This window comes from Numida meleagris, chromosome 2 (assembly GCF_002078875.1).
Source record: "Numida meleagris isolate 19003 breed g44 Domestic line chromosome 2, NumMel1.0, whole genome shotgun sequence".
NCBI lineage: Eukaryota > Metazoa > Chordata > Aves > Galliformes > Numididae > Numida > Numida meleagris.
The window spans coordinates 115,985,575-116,009,496 of NC_034410.1; the positions used below are offsets into that span (position 1 = coordinate 115,985,575).

At 36.6% G+C, this 23,922-nt stretch overlaps 1 protein-coding gene across 4 annotated transcripts in view; it reads right to left on the bottom strand.

Annotated features, from left to right (window-relative positions):
* The window catches only part of TRPA1 (transient receptor potential cation channel subfamily A member 1), a 35,337-nt gene extending 12,385 nt beyond the window's left edge, over positions 1–22,952 (bottom strand). Inside the window, exons 1-16 of one of the 4 annotated variants that reach the window (XM_021388736.1) lie at positions 22,315–22,945; positions 19,863–20,025; positions 17,678–17,853; positions 16,860–16,967; positions 15,904–16,012; positions 15,400–15,545; positions 13,797–13,933; positions 11,225–11,273; positions 6,843–6,942; positions 5,681–5,781; positions 4,257–4,426; positions 4,009–4,173; positions 2,544–2,658; positions 1,650–1,816; positions 633–726; positions 89–148 (exon numbers count right to left, since the gene is read on the bottom strand). In XM_021388736.1, coding sequence (XP_021244411.1) covers positions 89–148; positions 633–726; positions 1,650–1,816; positions 2,544–2,658; positions 4,009–4,173; positions 4,257–4,426; positions 5,681–5,781; positions 6,843–6,942; positions 11,225–11,273; positions 13,797–13,933; positions 15,400–15,545; positions 15,904–16,012; positions 16,860–16,967; positions 17,678–17,853; positions 19,863–20,025; positions 22,315–22,434 — 1,980 coding nt within the window. In that variant the 5' untranslated portion in view covers positions 22,435–22,945. Of the gene's footprint in view, positions 1–88; positions 149–632; positions 727–1,649; positions 1,817–2,543; positions 2,659–4,008; positions 4,174–4,256; positions 4,427–5,680; positions 5,782–6,842; positions 6,943–11,224; positions 11,274–13,796; positions 13,934–15,399; positions 15,546–15,903; positions 16,013–16,859; positions 16,968–17,677; positions 17,854–19,862; positions 20,026–20,946; positions 21,030–22,314 lie in introns of those variants that run through there. The other 3 variants (XM_021388734.1, XM_021388737.1, XM_021388738.1) reach the window with 3 other exon arrangements.

The window sequence follows — 23,922 nt, forward strand, 5'->3', positions numbered from 1 at the left end:
GTTGCTAATACATTGCCAGGAACATTGTGACATATTCCATTCCTAGAATATAAGATGTACTGTCTTTGTACATTTTTTATCCACTTACATAAAAGTCTCGACTTGTCTTTTCCTCTGAAGACTCAATTATGCAGTTGTCCAAAACCAGCTTTGAAGATGAACAGAAAAGTGAACAAAGGTGATATAGATAATATTCATAAAGAAGAACTGAAGTGTTTTTTGCATATATACGTATCAAACAATTTTACTTAAAAAAAATTTTTTTCTAGCTTAAGAGTTAACTCAGAAGGTGAAATTTCCTCAAGTGGTTTTGAATCCAATTCTCCTCTAACTTTCATCACTTTTATAATCCTTTTAAATATATACACTATATATAGCATATAGGGAGGCTGCTTTTATCACTCCATTGACCTCAGTAAGCCAAAATCTTTCTCTATTTCTAAAGAAATTCAAGAGACCACAGTCCTGAAACTATTACTAAAACACAACTATTTCAACTTATGAATTTATGTTGTTTTTATTCTATAATAATCCATGCTATTGAGGACAGCATTAGAAAAACAATGGCGAATGATGGAATGTAATTGAGTTTTTTTGTGCAGCTGTATCTTTAAAATGAGCAGTAAACTTACTTTAAATGAATCAGGAAGATACTCAATCATTTCCAGCAAAGGACATTTATTGGCACTGGAATAGTGAGAGAATGTCAGAACAGCTTCTTCCCATCTGCAAAAATAAGTATAAATAATTGAAGAGGAATTAGTTGCTTCTTTTTTAAATTGAACTTGTTTGGGATTATTTGAGTTTTATTTCAGATATTGTCTTGCAAATCACAATACGTAATAAGTTTATATACCATCAAGTGGAAAATCAGCTGTAATTGAGTAACATTCTGGATGCCTCTTTGAGAATGATTCATATTTAATTCTGTTATCAATTAAGCAAAAATGTGTCAACTATGCTAAGAACCTCTCAAGAATAGGTGTCCTTCTTTGTACTCCACAGGGAACTTCATCTAAAGCTGGAATCTTGGGTTGCAAGATGAGATGAATACTAATAAATATTGTAAAATACTGGCAGTGTTTCTTCAGCTCTTACCAAAAGATGTGCTCGTCAGTCAATAGTGAAATGTTTTTGTTCTTGAAACGGAGCTTGGTAATACTCTAATATAAAATATTCTAAACTGGAGTTGAACTGCCATATTTTAAAATATTTGTAACACATCTGAAGCAACAATTTTGAATTAATTCTCTTGAATGGTATTGAGTTTAGGTTTTGATTTAAAAAGTCTGTAGGTATTGAAACATTATGTGAAAGGCCAAAATTATACACATATGAAGCGGAAAGACATAGGAAGGATGACTTAATTCACATGGTCTCTATGTATGCTTTTTTGTTTGATTGTTTTTCCTCCCCAGAATCTGAATACCCAATCTAATATGAAAAAGAACATGCCACATAACTGATGTTTATTACAGTTATGCCTTTTTTTTTATTTATTCTCACTAGACCATAAGGCACTCTCTGAAATTTCAAAATAAGATCTTATTAAACAGCAGGTTTTCAGAACTTAATCTCACTTAAAACAAAACAAAAAAACAATAAAAAAAGGAAAAACAAATCCAAAAAGCATTTTCCGTGTATCTTACCTTTTGTGCAATATAACAGCTGACACTACATCCTTCCTCCTGTTGTGTATTGCTTCATGGAAAAAAGAAGCTACTGCTTTGTTCAACAGAATTTTTGCACCGTAGTCGAGGAGTAACCTTACTGCTTTTGCATGTCCTTCTTTTGCAGCTAGGTGCAAAGCTGTATTCTGTGCAGAAAAGTAGGACAGCAGTGCAACAGTGAGGCTCATTTTAAAAATTGTACGTTTCAGTCCTTTTCCCAAATTGAAAAGCCAAATGATACTCTCATTTACAAGTCCTGAATACTTTTAATGGCAAAATTAAACAGTAGGATATTATCATAGGGATTCTTATACAGACAAGTTCTTTATTCTAGGTTTACAGTCACAACAGCATCACATTAAAAGAGGAAACTCAGCTGTAGGTAAGGAAGGCCAATTCAGTGACATCTTTAAGTTTTGTAGCTAACAAACAGTGACTCACAGATACGTAAAAATGATGGTATCTGTTCAAGATGACTGTGCAGAACAGGTAGATTTCAAACAGTATGCTAATGAGTTTGATTTGATGCTTGATTTCTTTTTATCTGTACGAGTTCTTTAAACTTAATTACCAATGCTTTCACTACATAATGAAAAAACTTGCACTGTAAAGGAAGCAAGAGGGACAAGTCCAACATATTTGGTATTTTATGTATTCTGTTAGTCTATTCATATTTTTGTTGTTTCTCACATATAAGAACTGGATAATAATTTCACTAATAGTATGCTACTCTACGTGATAAACAGTGAGGGAATATGTACTGACTTTATACAGAATATACGTAATAGTGTAATACAATCTACTAATTGTATACCTCCAACATATACTTTAGAAGTAACAGGAGACGACAAACAACGTTATGTGAACACATACCCCTTCTTCATCCACCCTGTCAGTACACTTCACATTAGTATCCAATATTATCTGCATTGTGCGAGTGTATCCTCCGAAGGCAGCATGATGCAGGGCTGTCCAGCCTTTATAGTCACTGACATATAGAAGATATAAAAATAGTCATTATAAATGCAAAATCCCTCATACATTTCAAATAAATGCAATTGCCTTTTCCTTTGACTCCTGTATAGATTTCCATGCCTTCTGTCAACTACTTCATGATTATCAATGCATCAATTTGCTGTAAAACATTCAAGTCAATAAAAGTATGCAGATCTGACTCTCTCTTCTCTCTTTTTATATACATGCAGGCATCGTGCCCATTTTCTTTTCCTTTTTTTAATATTTTTTTCTTAGAAAATGACTCAAACACAACATTCTGCTACTAATGACTGGCAACACATGTGACATAGATCATGGCCGTATTATGGAATCTTCCTTTTAAAGGCAGTGAATATACAAAATATTGTAAGTACACAGATCTATTCCAATTAGTATCACTTCATCTTAGTATAACAAAATTCATTAAGCCTTTTATCACATAGAACTTACCAGCTCATCTCAACAAAATATGTCAGTTTTAAGTCTAAATCAAGCCTAAATATATACATACGAAATTGTGTACACAAACACATACAATAATCATCCCTATTCTAGCTAGGTGGACTAGTCCAGCTAAGGACACTGGAAATGAAAGGTCTGATGGCAGCCCACTTAGTAGAAACTCCAGAGTCATAAATACTGTATGACAGGCCTGTTTGCCATTTTCAGAACCCATACAGCCCTAGCTCCAAGGTGCAAATCCAGTGCAGACTGATATGGATTTGGAAGAAGAGGAAATGAGAATTATAACTCTAAAATGTATCCTGGTAACAGGACTCTAAACTTCTGGTATCTTTGGATCCTGGCTTTGCAGATTTGCGCTTGGAAACTGGAAATCCCATCAGGATGGAGAGCTGCCAATGACCTGACAATCTTTGACCTGAAATTGGTACTTAGAGCATAAGGCAAATTGCCTGTGAACCACCAGTCCTGAGAACTCTTACACTAACCTCTAAGTGAACATGAAGGAAACAAAAGTGAAGCTGACATGATTATTTCCAAAACAACTTTCTTCCATTAAAAATTCCATTATTCTTCCCTCAGCTGGATTTACAGAAACCTCAGTTTTTTCAGCACTAGAAGTTCTGGCTAACAGTAAGCCATGATTGTATGTGTAAGGCAGGGGGAGGTACAAACATCTTAGTTTTACAACTAATTGTATATAATTGTATTTTTACATTTCTATATTTATATTTGTAAGTATTATTTATTATGTGCATAAAATATTTATCTTAATATACTGTATTTATATTTGTATTGCATCAGCTTCCTAGCTGATGGACAAAAAATGTAAGGTGATAGTTCTTTTTTACCTTAATGAATGGAAGCCTGAACCACGTACCAGAGAAAAAGGGCCCCTCTTTTCAGAAGAAACTGAACTACCTTCTCATGACCGTTCTGGGCTGCCAAATGAAGGGGAGTCATTCCCTTCTTATCACCTTCATTCAAAAGTCTTGTGTCCTTCATATCTCTTATAAGTCGCTGACATGTATTGATGCGGCCATAGCTTTGAAAGATAAACACAGAAATTAATGTCAAAGAAACACTGACGGTAAATGGCATTGATTCCATTGCCTAAACTATACTAACCTGGCAGCAAAGTGTAATGGTGACTTCTTGTCTCTGCTCTTGGAATAAATGGAAACATTGAGGCTGAGTAAATTATTTACAGAAAGGGCCACACCTTGTCTGCATGCATAATGCAGTGGAGTGCATCCTTCGTTATCTTCATCCACCACAAGATTTTTAATATGTTCCATCTGTTACCCCCCCAAAAAAAAACAAAAGCACAGAATTATATCACTGATGCTCCACAGCTTCTAACAGTTTCTAACAACGGCATTAATATTTTTAAAGCAGTATCTAAAAACAAGAAACAAATATAGAGAAGATTAATGTAGTAACAATTAACATTTAATAATTGTTGATTATTGAGTGATCATCTTTAAAAAGAATAAGTCTTTGGAAAACACAGCAACTTGTCAATCTCTGCCCTTACTGGGCACAGAATATAATACAGGAGATTTTTATTTGCTGCCATTCAACCATAACACTCATTGCTGTCAGCAGGCAGCTTATATAGAAGCAAGGGTAGTCTGCAGTCTGTATTCAGCAGCAAAACTTCTGGCTGCCAGGAATCATCAGTTCGCTGTTTTACAGCATAATTTTTTACTTCTATTTCTCTCTCACCTTCATTTCCCTGTTTTTCTCCATACCCTAACACTATTCTGTACAGATTCCTTCTTAAAGCAACTAAAAATCTCCTCCCACAGTCTGCTCCACTCTTTGATTTATTATTATGATCAATAAATAGAAATTCAATGTAGACAAACAAGAGTTATCACTCTGTTTTAAAGCTGATTCTCTACATCTGCCGAAAAGGGAAGTTAAATCAACTTCCACTACTAATCAAAGTTGTTTACAAAGTCCTGCCGACGTCATAAGGTCTGTTATTCATGATTCACATACAAAAGGTTGTAGCTCTGGATGTTAACAAATTTAACTCTTTCAAGCAAGCTTGGGTTCTAGCAATATGAGTTCTCCTCAACATAGCCAAATTCATAATTGAAATTTGTTTTACAACTAAATCCAAGACTTCACCACAAGTCCAGTAGTCCACATAAAATTCCCGAAGAATATGCTGTAAGCTGTTTAAGTCCTAGACCTTGACTGAATATGAGCATGTCCCCTAGTTTCACTGCATGCAAACTGGGAAAGTGGAAATGAAAAGTTCTGTATTTTATTGCCTACCTCTTGAGCTATTCAATCCCCCAACAGCAAAATAATTTATGGGATTATGTTATTCCTTTGCCTGGCAATAAGAAAACTGTATTATTGGCTTTGAAATATTTTCATGAGAGATATGTACCTGTTCACACTATATTCTGTGATGCTTGGCAACTTATCAAACACCAGAAACTTCTACTAACATTTGAAAACAAAAAAGTAGTTGTTTTCTTCTTTACATTTCCTAGTGAGGGTAACTGAAAGACATAAATCAATGCTTACTGTACCTGCAGAAATTTCTCATTCAGATGTTGTAATCCTCCAGGCTGTAATACCGTCAAGTGCAAGAAATTCCGACCAAGATGATCTTTTAACGATACATTTGCTCCTAGATAAATATGGAAATACATACCAGCAACTTCAAAACTGCTGGCCCCTGGCACTAACTGATGATGTTTAACACAAAGGAGCACATGTTGAAAATAAATCCATAAAATAACAAATATTATTGCCATTTAACATTATAAGATATCACTTCACTTGCAAAAAAATCCAACTCAACACAACCCAACTACTCGTGTTTAGATGTCATTGTACACATGCATTTTGTATTTCATCACAGCAGTAAGATTTATGAGGGGCACTTCTATTCAGATATACCAAGAATCTGCAAATCAAGAGACACTTTAAAGATGCAGATGATCACTTCTTCCAGTGTTGGGTTTACAGTCAATTCCCATTGTAATCATACTGTCTTAATAATGACTTACTATTTCCAAAGTCACATTAACCTTATCTGGTAAAACTATTTGAGTAATCCACAAAAATATTATATAAAGCAAGCATCAGAAAATGGTACTTTTGTCAGTTTTGGAAAAAAAAAAAGTCTTATTAAAGACTTTAACCTTGTTATAACTTTAAAACCTTTATTACAAGGTTTATTAACAAAATCAGTTGTTACTGTTAACAAGAGGAAATACACTAACAGTAATTAGCTCACACTAAAGGCATAGCAACTGAAAAAATGTAAATGTGACTGTGATTATATAAAATCACAGGTAATACTTGAAGTTTGGAATTTAACATTTAAAGACTGATTTCTTGTATGAAATGTAACTCTGAGTAAGTGATGCATTTATTCCACAGTTCTGCTTACTTTGTGAACTGCCAAATAATGGAAGGATGGAGTGCCAGTGCTACATCTGCCTTGAAAGGCATGAAAAATAGCCTAAATGTTTTTCTACAACCTGTTCACTCTACATGAAAAAGGGTGAAATCACCACCCTAATTCTTCCTTTATCTCCAGGAACATCAGCTGTTAAACTCAGTTACTCCTGGACTGTACGCTGAAGTACTGAATTAAAATTGAGGGGAAATTTGGATGTAGATTTTTCACACATATGAATCTTGTTCAAAGGATGTATATCGTAAGTGCACATTCTCTTGTACCTTTTGAGAGCAGTAAATTCACAATTTTCCATGATGCACAAGAAGTGGCCAACAGAAGCGGAGATCGACCTTCTGCATCAACACTATCAATATTTGCTCCCTGCAATAAAGAATTTCAAGTTTACCAAGAATATTGAATAAATGCAATTTTAAAATGGTGCTGCCCTAGACATCATCACAGTATTAGTCATTCATAGTAACTCTATATTAGTAAATTCAACAAAAACCTTATATCTTTATATGAAAACAACATTTTCAAAGTAACAGCCACAGTCTAGTAATCTGTCTGTCTGTCTACATATGTTTAGATGCCAAAATAAGAGCAGCCTGCTTCTAGGTATACTGCACTTACATCTTATGATCTTTTGGTAGGGTATCTGTTCATGCATTTGAATACTCAAAAACATATGACTCTAACTTGAAAATACTGGGATTAAAACTCTGGGAAAATTCAAAAATTACAGCCTTTTGGAATGACACCTTCCTACCTAATTACCAGAACACAACCCTTCTGAACCACTGTACTATACTACATGAATACTCTTCAAGAAACAACGCATCTAGATATTTAGAGTTTGATCTGTATAGCATGATATATCTAGATTTTTAATTATTCACCATAAATTATATAAGTCTAGTTAATTTTGATCTCAAAGTGTCTGTATCAGCAGAAGACATACTTCTATTCTCTGAACATAAGATTTTTGATTTCACAGAAACACAGAATTCTGGGGTTGGAAGGGACATCAAGAGATCCTTGAGTCCAACCCCCTGCTAAAGCAGGCACCCTACAATAGGTCACACAGGTAGGCATCCAAATGGGTCTTGAATATCTCCATATTCAACTCTGCAACCTCTCTGGGCAACCTGTTCCAGTGCTCAGCCACCTTACTGTGAAGAAGTCCTTCTGTACATTAGTACAGAATTTCTTATGTTCAAGTTTAGGCCATTACTCCTTGTCCTATTGCTACGTACCACTGAGAAGAGCCTGGCCTCCTCCATTTGCTGCCCACCTCCCTTTAGATATTTATAAACATTGATCAGATCCCCTCTCAGTCTTCTTTTCCCCAGGCTGAAAAGACCCAGGATACTCAGCCTTTCCTCTTAATGGAGATGCTCCAAGCCCTTCATCATCTTTGTGGCCCTCTGCTGGACTCCTTCTAGGAGATCCCTGTCTTTTTTGAACTGGGGGAGTCCAGAACTGGACACAGTAAAATTTGACCTTCTTCTTATGGTGAAGCGTAAGGACTGGAATGAGATATTCCAGTAAAGCCCAGCTTTGGTGTTTTTTTTTTTTTTTTTCTATTGTTACATGAAGCGCATAATGGCAGGAAATTGTGGTCACTATGGTCACAGTATCACTATGGTCACATCAATAAAATATTATGAACATTGAAGTATCTATCTAAAAGATCCTGTCAGCAAGGGAGCATGATGATGCAAGTAAATGAAATAATGAGATATATATTTTATGATGTGGTAGATACTAGATATTGAGTTGCAAGTCAAATTGAATGAGGTGAACAAAGTATGCCAAAGAAAAAAAAAAAAAGCTATTTCAGATGCTATCCAAAGATCATTGAAAAAAATCAATTGGAGTTTTAATATTAACTGAAATCATCTTTGGGTCCATTCCTAATTTGAAAGAGAATTAATAATAATCATGATCAATATTTACTTTCTAGGATAGTAAAATCTGTTATATAGTAATAAGAAGCATGTAATAAATGCACAATGCTTCACCAACCTACAGTGGACATGAACCTTTCAGTGTATGCTGATGAAATGTTTGAGGGTAACACGCGCCAGACCCTTTTGCAAGTCACCTTACTACAAGGTCAGGCAAACTGAAAAGTATTTTTATTTATCAAAGGAACAAACAGAGATCTGTTTATCCAAGTGGCTCATTGATTTCGGTGAATACAGTGGCACCAAATTCCAGCTAATAACACAATTTTCTTATCACAGTCCCTGCAGCTAACACCTTCCCTCAGCAAAATGAGTTCAGCAGTATTCATATCGTATAACACAGAAGGAAGTAACTTCCATGTTGACAAATACGTTTACCATATTTACAATATCAGCTGAATCAACAATTTGTAAATTTAGTTTCTGAATTCCTTTTAATTTGGCACGTATCAATTAATACTTAGTAGTTAAACATAAATGAAAGCACATATAAATATTACAAAAGAATTCTAAGAATCAGCATTTATTATCAAGTTAATCTTTTCTTTTGGAGAAAAGTAAGACAAAAGAAAAGGAAGAAGAGAACTTAAAAAAAAAAAGTATAACATTTTTAACAGTACTGCTTATTTTGCTTAATTACTTTGACTAAGCGTGTTTCAACAGCTTACAAAGAGAAAATCCTTAAAGGAAGTAATCTTAGGAAGTATCTCAGCACTTAGTTGTTCAGGACCCAGCAGCCAAGATGCACGCAAAACAGTTAATGATATAAATTATTAGAACTCTCTAATTTTCATGTTTTAGTTCTTTTCTGTAATTGTGTAAATAGCTTTCAAATACAACCATGGCCTGTGCATCCACAAACCAGACACTCTGCACCTAATTGTTGAATGTGAAAATGACCATTTCGATAGTATTGTTAAAGTCATTGTGATTAAAATGCTTCGGTTGATAATCAATGTATAGACACCCACTTTTTTAAAAAGCCATAAAGTTTCGTAATATTTAAGTGCTAGGAATACTAACATAGGGTCCTGTCTTTTCCCTTCTTTAAGGCTTCAGCTAGCCTTCAGTTATTTCACACTATCTCAGTGAAATAAGACTATTTACTCATTGCCATGCTGTGCTGAAGCCCAATACAAAATAGTGAAAGTCTGCGCAAGACATACCTATACAGTTGGATCGTCTGATTTTTCTACAGCATACTGACCTATAACTGGCAAAATAGAATTGGTCTAATTTAAATGAAAAGAGCATACACTGAATGCCTGGACAATTTTGTTCAGTGTAGATAATCTTTTTTTTTTTTTTTTTTATCCGGAAGAGCTACATGTAACACTGTATGTGCTTACAATGATTTTTATTTTAAAACATAAAAAGCAGCAAAAATAAGATAAAGTAAGTCAATGGAAATTAACGTGCACTAAATGTGAATGTTACATAAATGCATAAAACAGATACATGTTCTTTACTAAAGCCAAAAGCCATCCTGAACTGCAATTTGCTATTCCTTCTGCACAGTAAAAATCACTCTACCTTTTCTTTTCCCCCCTCATGTATACACAGCATAAGAGGTGCCTAGTTATCTTGCCAGGAGCCCAAGTAGCGCAAGTTGCATGTGCTGCACAGCGCTAACGCTGACTGACATATTTTGATCCATTCCCAGACAGGGCAAATGTAAAAAGCCCTGAAGCCTCAAAACCCTCATCACGGACTCTAAGAAAGAGGACAAAATAGTCAAAGCGACTCAAAGCATTTAACTTTGTTCTCAGGAAAAATGTGTTCTTATATGGGAAAGACATTCTGCTTTTGGGCTTCGTGCACACAAACTGACACATACGAGAAATACAGGCACAAGTTTTCAAGTAATAACTTCTGTAGACAGGTTGTTTTGTCAGCCAAGCTTAAGCAGTCAAATCTCACCATTTCACATCTGGAAAAAAAATAAGCACCACATCTATTTTTGACTAAGTCCCTGCAAGAGAATTCTGGGAAGTTCAAAACTGTACACAAAATTGTTTTTAACGTAATTATCAAGAAATTAAGTAGAAAAAAAAAATCTTAGCAGTCTTAAAATGGAAAAGTCTACTGACTTCTGAAAGTTTCTTCAACAAACGCAGCAATGCTTATAGTGGTTACATGAGCCTTAGTTTATTGGTGTTAATGGACACTTGGAACACAGCCAGAAGCATCCCAATTCCTTTCTTTTTCTCCCCCATAATTACTTAGTGCAGAAATATAACCAGACTACTCAGAGTAAGACATATTTCTGGATCATCCATAAACTTCAATATATGGTTTTGTGATCCCAGAACAATTACATGTACGTACATTAGACAAAAGACTTCTTGAGAAAGCAGATTAAATGCAATGCAAATTTAGATTTATTTCATATTTCATACCACAAAAGTGAGGGTGCCTGAACCAGCCTGTCATATCTGCTAAGAAACGTTTACAAAAATTTTCTAAGCAAGTAAAATGGAAATAAAAATGCAACCTTTCATCTTCTGTAATGGTCAGATGCTATTATGGAGTCATAATACTGTTGTACTGTAGCTGTCACATATTATGAAATACATATACAAATAAATAATGTATACCTGAGAAAACATTCTCCTTTATGAGTTTCTCTATGCAGACCTATAGTAATAGATTGCAATAATCTGTATAAATGTATCACTTAATTAAATATTTACCATAGAAATCAAATACTCTGCCAGTTCATAATGATCAAACAAGGCTGTCCTGTGGAGAAAAAAAAAAAATGCAAAATTACAGTAATATTAGACAATGAATTTTCAAACCAGAGAGTAGAATTTTTCTCTATTCAGCAGCATTTTTGAATAAATATATATATATATAAATTACAGAGACAACGAAATACTTGTACTGCATCATTCATTTTAATAAATCGTTTCTATTTTTGTCATGGGGTATCATTTTTAAACTAATTTCAGTTCAACCACTACACTATTTTTAATCAAAACAGTCCATTTCATATGTCAGACTTTTGTCTGTACCACACATGTTCAGTACAGAATTCCATAAGCTTCAGACTTAGATCATTCCACGTAGAACTTGAGCATCGTAACCATTTCATTGATAGTTTAATTATGTGAGAACAAGAGTTAAAGTAGTAAAGACTCAGCTAAAACTCCATTCTGACTGTACCAGACAAGTCTACTTGAGAAATTCAAGAAAAATAATTGTAATATACCACCTGACATAAACGGTAGTGACATTTATTAATTTACAAAAAAACATTTTAAAGCTGACTATCTGCATGAAAAATTCTCAGGCTTTATTCTATAGGGAGACATTGAATTATGTGGGTTTTTTTTTTTTTTTTTTTTTACAAAAAAAGGAAAGATTAAAGCAGGAAATACAGCACAGTTAATTCATACATTCTAAAGTCAGACCTCTATTAAGTATTTTTACTTAACGAGCAACAGAGAAGGATAGTTCCAAGGCTGTACTATACCTCAAAGATAACAGTTGCCTTAGTATTAAGGGAGGTAGTAACACAGTGCATACAACATTTAGAACTGATTACTCAAAAGACGTGTTTGAAAAGCTATTTCATGGTTCCAAATAAGTAGACATGTTTCCATTATCCACAGCAGAACTCTCAAGTCAGACACAAATGTTGAATGCCTCACACACACTCAAAATAAATTTCAAGGTGCCCAAAAACAGACTAAAGTCATTTTATTAATATCTTAGATGGAAACATGACACTAGGAATGTGAATGGATCATGTCCAGCCTGTGCTTCAAGGTTCCTTCACTTCTCAACAAATTAACACTCCTTTTCAGTTTAGTTATATTCACTGAGATTCAACTGACTTTCTACTTGTCTGATGATTCTTGATACTACATTTTTCCACTGTTTCACAGATAAGAGGAGCAAAAAAATATCATTCCTTTTGGTCCAAAGATTTTTCCAGGACAATCACTTCTATAGGTATGAGATCACTTATCTATTAAGCAGTAATGTTACACTGGGCCTGCACAATTTTCTTTGGCATGCCATCATCACTTGGTCTTCAGTAACATTCTACTGCAATAGCATTTCCAAACGTACTCAAACCTTAGCTTAACTTCACAACACACATCCCTTTTAATTTCTTTAATTATCTTGGAATCATTGCGCTTTATACCATGTTCTGAAGAATAATCATCTCTACTGTCATGGTCTAAGGCTTCCTCACGAGTGGCGTGGAGGGGCAGCACTGAGATCTGCTCTCTGGTGACAGCAACAGGACCGGAGGGAACAGCACAGAGCTGCGTCAGCGGTGGGTCAGGTTGGATATCAGAAAGAGTTTCTTCACCAAAGGGTGGCTGGACACTCAAACAGGCTCGCCAGGTCACGGCACCAACCAAAGTTTAAGAAGCATTTGGACAATGCTCTTGGACATAGGGTTTAGTTTTTAGGTAGTCCCCTGTGGACTTGATGATCTTTGCGAGTCTCTTCCAACATGAGATGAGATGTTCTATAATTCTATGATTCTACTGCTTCCAACTTTCTGCCAGTTAATATCAATAAACTCCTGGTAGAATAACATTGTAAAATTATGATGATTTACTTAAACACAGTGCAACTACATCAATTTATAAATGGAGAAAAGTAGTATCTTCCATACAGCTGCTAGCCAGCACATCTGAAGAAGAGTCTTTTTGCTGAAGACAACTGAGGATATTCCTCCACAATTTCATGCTCTGATTTTAAATGGACTGAAAAAGACCAGAATTCTAGAGGATTACTATATACAGGAACACCACCTCCAACTTTGCAGTCATAGGGAAGTTTATCTACTTGTACCTGAACAGGTATAAAACAACGTTTCGGGGAAAGAAAAGAATATAAGTTTGATTTTCTTTTTCAACAGTTCATATTCTTTTTCACTTATTTTCTGGAGGACGTGTGTTGCACAACCTCAGAAGCCATTAACAAATCCATACATTTATCACTTTCTTATTCTTTACTGGAGTGAATTTTCAGCATAAACTGTTAGTGGACATTCTTTGACACGATTCCAAGGTAACTAGACCATGCTGTTTTAATTTTGCTATCAGCACCAAAATCTTTAACATCCTGACCAAAATGCAGACACTTTCATACTGTACAATAACCGTCTCCCTTCCCACTGAGAAATTCCAGTACATGCGGAAGGGTGTACACAAGTATACTTTATAAATTGTCATTGGATGCTGTAAAAGAGTAACCAAAAATATTGTGCCACTGAAGTCTGGTAGAGCAGCTTCCTACCTGTGAAGCAATGATTCCTTATTCCCATCTACAGCATCAATAATGGACTCCTCACCAGCATAGGATGACATCATTAATTTTACAATCTCAGTTGCTCCTTGAGTGGCAGCAAAATGAAGCGCAGTACATTTTTCATTCTGTAAACAGGAAAATAAAGTAACATTTCAAGTCAACTTAGTCTACAACCAACTAAATATGCTAGCAATCTACCCCAGGATTCACGCATAGGAATTTAGGAGATATATGATAAAACTTTAGTCTTTAACTAAAATAGTGGAACTCTAAAGATATATTTAAGACCAAAAAACAGTAAAGAGATAGTTTAAAGGATTACTACAAAGCTTGTTATTATTCTATGCCAAGCTCCTAGGATATGTGATCCTGAACCTCAACAATGTTTTGTACCTGAATTAATCAAGAAACATGCACAGCATCCTTAAATGGAAGGGTGAAGCAAAGGAAAACTACAGAAAACAATAAGCAGACCCATACAAATGAATAAGCAAACAAATCTGCCTCTGTAATGTGTAATAAAGAAAATGCATCATTTTTTATGATTTTAATTTCCTTATCTTCCTTAAAAGTATTTCTTAAATGCAGTTTTCTGCAGGGTTCATTAAGAACGATTTGGTCTAGTAAGCTATTAAATTATTATAATCTAAACAGTCACAAAAGTTATTAAACATTAAGTAAATGATTGGAATGAGATTTGCCAAAACATGATTTCATTTAGCTAAATAGGACAAACTAGCTTTGATACATGTCTGAGGGTTTCGTCTTTGTGCTTTTCAGAACAGGAAGTTTCAGTCACTACATTGGAATGGGCTTTTTCACAACCCCATAAACGTTCTTAAAATGGTTCTTACCTATTGCAAAATGGTCAGCATGAACCACGTCACTCAAAAGTTGTGTTTCAAAGAATCAAACAAATACAAAAAGGCTATACTGTAGTATCTTTGCTCTCATGAGTTAGTTTCAACCTTGCAAATAATTTGATTAATGTCAGATATTTTCAGAACTATCTACTCAACATGAAGCTTGGAGTAGGTCTAAAGACCAACAGTATCACAGTGCAACAGTCGTGTAACAAATTTGTCTAAGTATGCAAGCACAAAACTATAAAGGCCAGGGCAAGGCTGAGAACAAACAAAAAATGATGAGAAAGGATCAAATCAAGAGACTCAGTATCTGGCAAGGGATTACAGCAGGTAAAGAATTTGTGAAGAAGGCTGTACAACTGACACTTCCCAAGAGTGCTCTTCCAGACCGCATCTATTTATGACTCGAGGATTTCCCGAGTCAGAGAGACCGTAGGGTGAAAGAATGTATTCACTAGTTATGAACAGATCTTTTCTTCTATGGATTTGTTCAAAAGCATTTTGAATTCATGCAAACATTTCCCATTATCCCATGTAATTTATGTAAAGAAACTAGCCATTTTATCTGTTTTGAACTAGAGACTTTTTCTCATTTGCTGCTCCCTAGCCATTATATTGGAAAATACAACAGTCTACAATTATGTTATTCTTTTATCATACTACTCTGAGTTTCAGAGACATCTAACTTCTGTCAAAACTATATTTCACTCCATTGCAAGGTTTACCTGTTTTAGATCAATTTGGGCTCCAAATTCAATGCACATTTTAATCATTTCCAAGTCCCCGCTTTGAACTGCCAAATGAAGTGGACTGCACTTCCCATTATTGGTAAAATTAATGTGAGTTTTAGCAGAGTGACCCAGTTCTTCACCTGAGAAATGAAAATAAATTTCAATTTTTACAGCAAGGAAGGAATAACAGAAGCAATCTTTTTTTTTTTTTTTTTTTTTTAAAATGACAAGTACATTAACTGTGGGAAAATATTCTTCCACTTAGAGCATGAACCTTTCAAACCTATCATTAAACAACAGATGGTCACACCTTTAGGAACACAGCCACAGTTCTACAAAAGTTACTAGTATGTACTGCCCACAGGAATAATTGCATTAAGTTCTTATTATTAAGTTAAATCACAGTTTAAGTTCTTGTTCACAGTTCTTTCAGATGCAAAGCAGTTAATTACTACAAATAAATAATCACACTGACCACTTTTGAACAAAAGTATTTACCTTTTTTTAAAAGGATTTCCATACATGTTTTTGCACCCGAAAATGCAGCAGCATGGATAGGCATGCCTCCTGTTTTGTTTGGTTTACATATTTTTCCTCCGTTTTCAATCTGAAAATTAATACCTAGATACAGTTCAATGACATACAGAAAATTCTCACAAATAAACATACTGCTGCAGATATGCCCTCTGCTGCAGCTGTCTCCTTTTCTGTGTTGCATATATGTGCATTATGAAGTTAATACACAGGCATCTTTTATATGTTACCTCTATACATCTAAACATAGATGTGTTTCTTGTTGTTTAGTTTTCTTTTGATGATCTTCAAGATATCTTTTTCCTGTTTTACACTCAGATGTGCTTATGTATGGTCTTAAAAGATTAAAGTTCTTTTGTAGCCCTGACAATAACTTGACTCATAAACATCTTCATTTTTTTCCCCACAACACAGGCAATAATTCTTCACATATATCTCATAAACAAGTAAAAGAAGTTAAGAATGCCTGTCATTTTTTCTAGTTTTCTAAATTACAAAATATGACATCTCATTTTTTTCCAAAGCATATATAGCTCAGGGATTGCAGAACATACATAAGAATTACTCCCACTGCCTTTTCAAACAGCTCCTAAGTATTTCATGAACAGTTTTATTCATGCTCCAGAAGCACATAAATGAAAACTGTAAAAAAAGAATGACACAGGAGTAGATAAAACAGTTGGTATTTCAGAGAAAAAAAAAACAACACTCTTTTTAAATTCTGAATTCCAATTTTTTTCCCAGCTGATGGTGCCTTTATTTAATGGGTAAGAATGAGGTGAGGCTATATGCATGAGATGTAACACATCACACACTGATCCATGATTACCCTTCCCTTCACCTTCGTTAAACAAAGGAGTAGAGTAACGCTGTATCAAGTGAAACATAATCACATCTAAAGGTGTGATAATTATACCTACCAGGAGTGTTAGTGCTTCAGGATTGTCCTTATAACATGCTACTATTATAGGTGTGTTTCCTGCTTCACCTTCCAAATTAACATCTGTACTGCTATGCTGGACCAAAATCTGGACATTTAAGAAAACATGCAGTCAACCACAAGCAAAACCCAACAACAAAGGCCTATCCCATTACTTTAATCGTTTACTTATGACTTGTTCTTTTTACATGGAAACAGCTAAAAGTGCAAAAGCAGAGGAAAGAAAAAATGAGAATGAATGCAAAAATACGCAGGTGAAAAATGCTGTTTAAAACATGCAAATAAAATTATTTATGGTAGACAACTGAATAGCCAAGATAAATGCTGCAGATAACTCCAAAGCGCCTTAAAAGTTTGGTGTACATTACAGTTGCATTCATCTAGTAAATTTAATAACTTTTCAAATTCTAAGCTCTTATCCAAGTACCACATAGGGAATTAAAACATTCTCACTGTACATGGCCAAATGCCAAAAAAAAAAAAAAAAGAATTAATGTTAAAAAGAACCTTTTTTTGAAAAATTCCTTGTGTTCAGAAAAATTTAAAGAATTCTCCATGAAACTACTACAATAAGACAAATATCAGTATTACGTAAATCGGTAAGTTATTTTTATTTCACTGTCCTGAGAAGACCCAAACCTTTCTAGAAGCACTGTATGTTACATATGTTTGCCAAACAAAGGATATGACGAGCTACGTCCAGGATACAGCATATATAAATAAGGTCTTAGTGTTCTGCACACAGGTGCTGCTGAGCTGCTTATCAAGTCTGTATATTTATGTGGACTTTAGACTTACCTTGACAATTTCATTATGCAGGTACTGTATAGCCATATGCAAAGGTGCCATCATATTGGAGTTGAGAATGTTTGGGTTGGCTCCTCTACTGAGAAGTAAACTAACACTTTCAACCTGGTTTTTCCTTGTAGCCCAGTGCAGTGGGGTATTTCCAGAAGAATCCATCACATTTAATACTAGATCAAAGTAGAGCAAACAAAGCAAAAATCAAAACGTAGCAAAATCATCAAATGTTACAATCACACTGTAGAAACGAAGTGTCTTCAGCAAAGGTTTAGAACTGTGCTAGCACACTTCTTCAAAGAAGAAAGAGAAAGATGGCATTTCACATGATGTGATGTGTTAAATTAAATGTGCTGCAAACAGTATACTGGTGAGAGAAAGCGTTCTATTAAAAACATTAGTGTACTAAAATAGCAGGGAGGAAGCTTAATAATATTAGGAAATAGCAATAAATCTTTTTATTAGATCTTCTATAATTATAATAGCAGAAGGATGGGAAGAATGAAACACCTGTCTATTTCTTGACCAGTATTAAACACCATCTTTATTACCTCCAAGTTCTTGGTTTACCTCTTTCCTTGCCTCTTCTCTTTCCTATTTTCATTCATATTGCAGCCACTGCTTCAGAGGCCACACAGATCAAGTGAGTGTAAAGAATTAAAATATGAGGTAATAAAAAACTGCTTGCAAATTTAGGAGACGATTAAAGTATCCACTGACATGTAAAATAGTTCATGTCAATTATAAAACTGATCTTTTTAATACATATATATAGAATCATAGAATTAGCTAGGTTGGAAAAGACCTACAAAATCATCCAGTCCAACCATCCACCTACCACCAATAACCCCACTAAACCATGTCGCTCATCGCTGTATCTAAACGTTTCTTGAACACCTCCAGGGACGGTGACTCAACCACCTCCCTGGGCAGCCCATTCCAGCGCCTGACCACTCTTTCAGAAAAGTAGTGTTTCCTCATGTCCAGCCTAAATGTCCCCTGGTGCAACTTGAGGCCAATCCCCCTCGTCCTGTCACTAGTTACAAGAGAGAAGAGTCTGACCCCCAGCTCACTACAACCTCCCTTCAGGTAGTTATAGAGAGGGATGAGGTCTCCCCTGAGCCTCCTCTCCATCAGCCGCTCCTCGTAAGGCCTGTGCTCCATACCAATATATGTCAATTTCATTTGGAAACAAACTTCAAAGAATACTGTATGGCAAAAAAATATGTTCTGTCTGAAAAAAATCTTCTTATCAGTATAATCTAAAATTAGATTGGCCATCATGCAATGAAAAATAAAATAACTTCTCTGTACTATTTGGTTTGCTCAGTTGCCCTCAGCCAAGCAGTGAAAGTTCGAGGCAGTTTCATAATGCTGACCAATGACTGCTAAACAACATCATTTCACAGAAAGCGTTGTTTTTTTTGTTTTGTTTTGTTTTTCCACCATTCAAGGGCCTGTAATCTTCCACTTCTCACTTCTTCCTTACCTTTCTTCAGATGATCTAGGTCATTTAATGTTTTTCCTTCCCCACCGTTTAGTAAACAAGAGTGAAATTATAACAATGAAACAAACCAGTACCTCCTTCAGGTACTAGTCCTCCTTCCATACTTAGCCTTACTTCTGCATCTGTGCTTCCTCAAGGCGAGTACCACCCAAGTGCCTTCAGTTCAACCAATGTAACTGCGTCCTAAGCTGACTGTTTTATTAAAAGATACAAGAACTCCACTAAAACATGTCTAAACATTACTTACGTGTAATCAGAAAATACTCAACTACATATTAAATTGACTTAGAAGTGTTAACAACTTGAACGACAAGTATGAGAAACAAAATTACTTCCAAGTTTCCAGTGTTTTAAATGTAAGAAGACACATAATGCATATAAAGAAGATAGGCTTACAGTACTGCTTTACAGTTTTCCTTTTCATATCTGAAGACTGCAAATCTGAGTCCCAAACAAAGTAAGATGCATCACATCACTTCATTAGAGAGGAAATACTAACAAGACAATAAAGGTGACACAAATCATACCCAATACACTGCGAAATGTGACAGCTTTAACTCTTTTTGAATGTAGAAACATAACACATACCAACTCAGCTTCAGTTGGGGAACAAACACTTTGTCTGCTGATTTTTTAAATTGTGCTAAATAAAATAATTCATAAGATGTACGTTACCTTCAGAGGAAGAATCATCTATAATCAACTGCATCAATTCTATTTGGCCTCCTTCAGCAGCATGATGCAGTGGGGTTGCATTTAATTCATCCACTTTGGTAAGTCCAGAACGATTCTTCTTAATGAAGCTTCGCAGCCTACAGGCGCTTCCATCTGAAATCACCTATTTTGGATACAAGTTTTCTCAGTTATTTTCATGAAGAAATACTTGATCTGTTCAGGATTTGTGTAATCTGAGACACTCAGATTGAATTAACTGATAGCAAATCAGACCCAGATAAGAAACAGAAGAAATATTAACAAAAATGGAAGTAGTCTAGAGTACATTATTTCATCTTCTGCAGAAGATGATCCTTCTATCACAGGAAACTCAAACAAAAAACAAAGTAATCACTTTTTCCTACACTTCTCTGCAGCTGTGGCCACATAAACGAATTTAAGAGAGAGGAAAAAATAATAATCTTCTCCTCTTCAGGACCTTTCTGCAAAGTCTGAAATTATGCACTGAGCTTTCAAGTTTAGCCCTTGAGTTTCTATGCTTTTTCGTATGTCAGAGCAACCAATAAAATCTTCAGTTTACAGCACTACCTTAAAAGCATCTGTTGGGATGCTCCTCAGACTGAAACAATCCAGGGTCTTCACGCTGGATTACAACAAAAACCCTCTGATAGCTCAGCTGTCTGGCACCTTTACACAGCACTGGTGGTATACTTAGCACCCAAAGCCCACTACGCAAAACCTGCTGATTCTCACTCTAAGAAGTTAAGATTGTTTCAAAAACCATACTTGTATATAAGGAAAAGTGATAGGAAAAAAAAAAAAAGATTACAAGTTATTAAAAAGATTAAAGAGGAACTTTTAAAAAAGGGAGAGAAAAGAGAAAAATGCATACCAAAATAATACAACCCTCCTCAAAAAGAGTAAGCAAGCAAACCAAGAAAATAAAGAACTACCATTCCCTCCTTGAGCGCAAAAAAAAAAACAAAACAAAAAAAAAAACAACACAACAAAGTAAAACTTTTTCTTCATGATCCCTTGAGCCACAAAGGCTCAATAATTTTTTGCAATCATTGATTGAATATACCTTACAGAGCTACTCATTCAAACACTTAAGTGAGTGTTTAACTTCCTTCAGTTTAATAGTCCCATTGACCTCATAGAAGTTACTCATGCAAATGATGCTACAAATGTGTTTAAAGATTTAGGAGATTAGGGCCAAATGCAGGGGTAGCATCTGCTTCAAAAGTGCAATTAGAAAAAGCTAATAGAAAGCAGGTGATACCATTATGAAATGAGTGTTTAGAATGACTCAACAGTCATAAAAATCAGAGGCCAATTACATACACAAATATCTACTTATATTTTACACTCTAAAAATCTATTTAAGAAAACTTTATTATAGAGCCATAGATACAGGCAACCAGGCAAACCATCTTGTAATACTCCTTACATTACAATTAAAATCGCATTATAAAGTATTTTAAATCTTTCCCCTGATTTAGATCATGCTTCATTGCTCTTTAAGTTGGGACTTTTTACCAGTGTAAGACAAAATAGGGATGAAATATTGCACAATGAGAATTTCTAACACCAAAAATAAGACAAATAAGACTGCAGAGCTTCGTTAACAAAATAGGAAATGAAGGAGAAAATTAGATGCTCTGTGTAGTTAAAAAAAAAAAAAAAAGCAGAGCAAGGCTTTTGCCCAACAGCAGCTCCTTCTGCTCCTTGTGACCAGCTCTGGAGGGACAGATCACCCTCCGAGGGGTGCTATCCCATCTCATGCATAAATCCAGCTGCTCTGGACTACAGAGCAGACTACAGCCAGCATGCAAAACACGGTTGGAAACAATCTCTTGAGGTCATTAAACCCATCTACGCCCTTTGGCATACTTGTTTAGGGAACTTTGGAGATTTTTAAGAATGGACTGTCATTTGTACCATAATCAACCTCTTCATTTGCTTAATTATTCCTACTATCAAAAGATGTTCAGTATAGCTCTCCCTCACAGCACAGGAGTATATCAGTTCTCATGCTGTTCTCTATGGATGTGGGCACTGACTGCATCCTGCCCAGCAGCAATTACACGCTCGAAGGATGTGACATTTCCCTTTCCCTTCAGTTCACCTAAACTTTCTTTTTGGGACACTTTTGCAAGGCAGTCGATTTACTCATTGCCATATCAACCCCCTGTCAACACAGTGCAGCTCTTCAGACTTGCAAGGGGAGAGAGCAGCCCTCAACAGAACCACTAAAGCATCTTGTGGAGGAAAGTTTGTCAAGAACATAAGCATCAGCTGCCCCAGAGCCCCACCTGAGCATCTCACAGCCCTCTCCCTCCAGCACCGCCAGCTCATCTTGCCCAAGTCCCGCACACGCTGCCCAGTCCTAGGTGCCAGCTTTTCCCCCTCGGACTCTACACCTCCCCAAGGGACCAACGTCCGCACGCACCTTGAAGACATCCTGCGAGGCGACGGAGGCGGCATCGGCCTCGCAGACGACGCCCTGGTAGGCGCTGGACACGGCCGCCTTCTCCCGCGACTGGCACAGCCGCCACAGAGAGCGCTTCATGGCGCCCGCCCGCCCGGCTCCGAGCAGCGCCAGCCCCGCCCGCTCCGGATACCTGCGAGGCGAGAGATCGACTGAGGGACGGCTCGGAGTCAGAGGCCGCGGCGGCGGGAGGAGGCGGGGAAAGCAGGCGGGAGCTCCGGCCGCTGCCCGGGGAGGAGAGCTGCTCCCACCCTGGGGCGGGCGGACGCGGAGGGGCAGTGGGCTGCCGGCGCCCCTGCGCGGAGGTGCTGTCTCCGCTGGAGCTGGTGTGAGACAGGGCTGAGGGGTCACGGCTTTTTGTTTAAGTTCCCACTTCCCGCAGCGTCTGTCAGCGAGGTAGCCCTACAGGACTGCCCCGGGGACTCAGCGTGGCTGTAAATGCAAAACCTGCAGTGATGTGCAGAAAGAAGAGGCGTCAGGAAGTTCAGCAGCCGAGTGGGAGCCTTCCTAGGGCACACGGTGTGACCTTGCGAGGAGAAAATCTCCTCAGGGAGGGCTGGGTGAGGAGGGCTGTGGCCATCGGTCAGCAGCCCTCAGTCCCAGCCAGCTGATGGGCTGAGCTCTCCCTCGCTGCTGCGCCTTTCTGCCATCAACTTCTCAACCTCTGCTTGGTCTTCCTGTGAGGCATTTGTTTTACCAGTAGATCTAGACCAGCTTATCAAAAGTGTAGAAAGAAGCATGGCAAAGTATTTCAAAGGGTTAATTACTGAAGCAACTTTAACAGAGTCATCCTGAGTATTTAATGGAATCATTGTAGCTCCGAGGTGCTGATGGTTTACTCACTGTGATAAGGGCAGCCAAGCTGAAGGTCAGCCCTGCAGTCCCAGCTCAAAGCAGCGACTGGGCAGATGCTTGGAAAACTACAAGAAGTGTGTGGCATTGCTTTTTGCCAGTGTGCTGTTTACAGTATACAACAGCTAACAAGCTTCCTGAAACAGGTGTTGCATCCAGCTCAGCCTGTTTAATAGCCATCAGTTTGCAATTCTCCATTACTTCGCTCAATCCCTTTGGGAGCCCTTTTTATGTTGTTTGCTCCACAGCACCCTGTGGCACTAAGTGCCATAATTTCATTATGTATTTGTGAAAAGAAAAAAGAAGCTTTCCCCTACCACTAATTTCAGTTAGTGTTTCTTAACATTCTTATTTTGAGAAATAGAATTGTTTCCCATTTTTATCCCTGCTAATGTTCAGAATTTCAAAACCTTTTCCCATCTCTCCTTGCTGATGAGGCTTCTAAGGGAATCAGAATCATTCAGGTTGGAAAAGATCACTAGGATCATCTAGTCCAACTGTCAACCCATCACCACCATGCACGCTAACCCATGTCGCTCCATGCCTCATCTGTTCTTTTCTTAGACACTTACAGGACAGTGACTCCACCATCACTCTGGGCAGCTCATTCCAGTGGGAAGCCTTTTCGTATCCTGAACACCATTATCCTGCTGCTCTGCATCATTCCTATCTTCCTTTCAAAATAGGATGACAAGACCTACAAGCAGAAGTCACAGT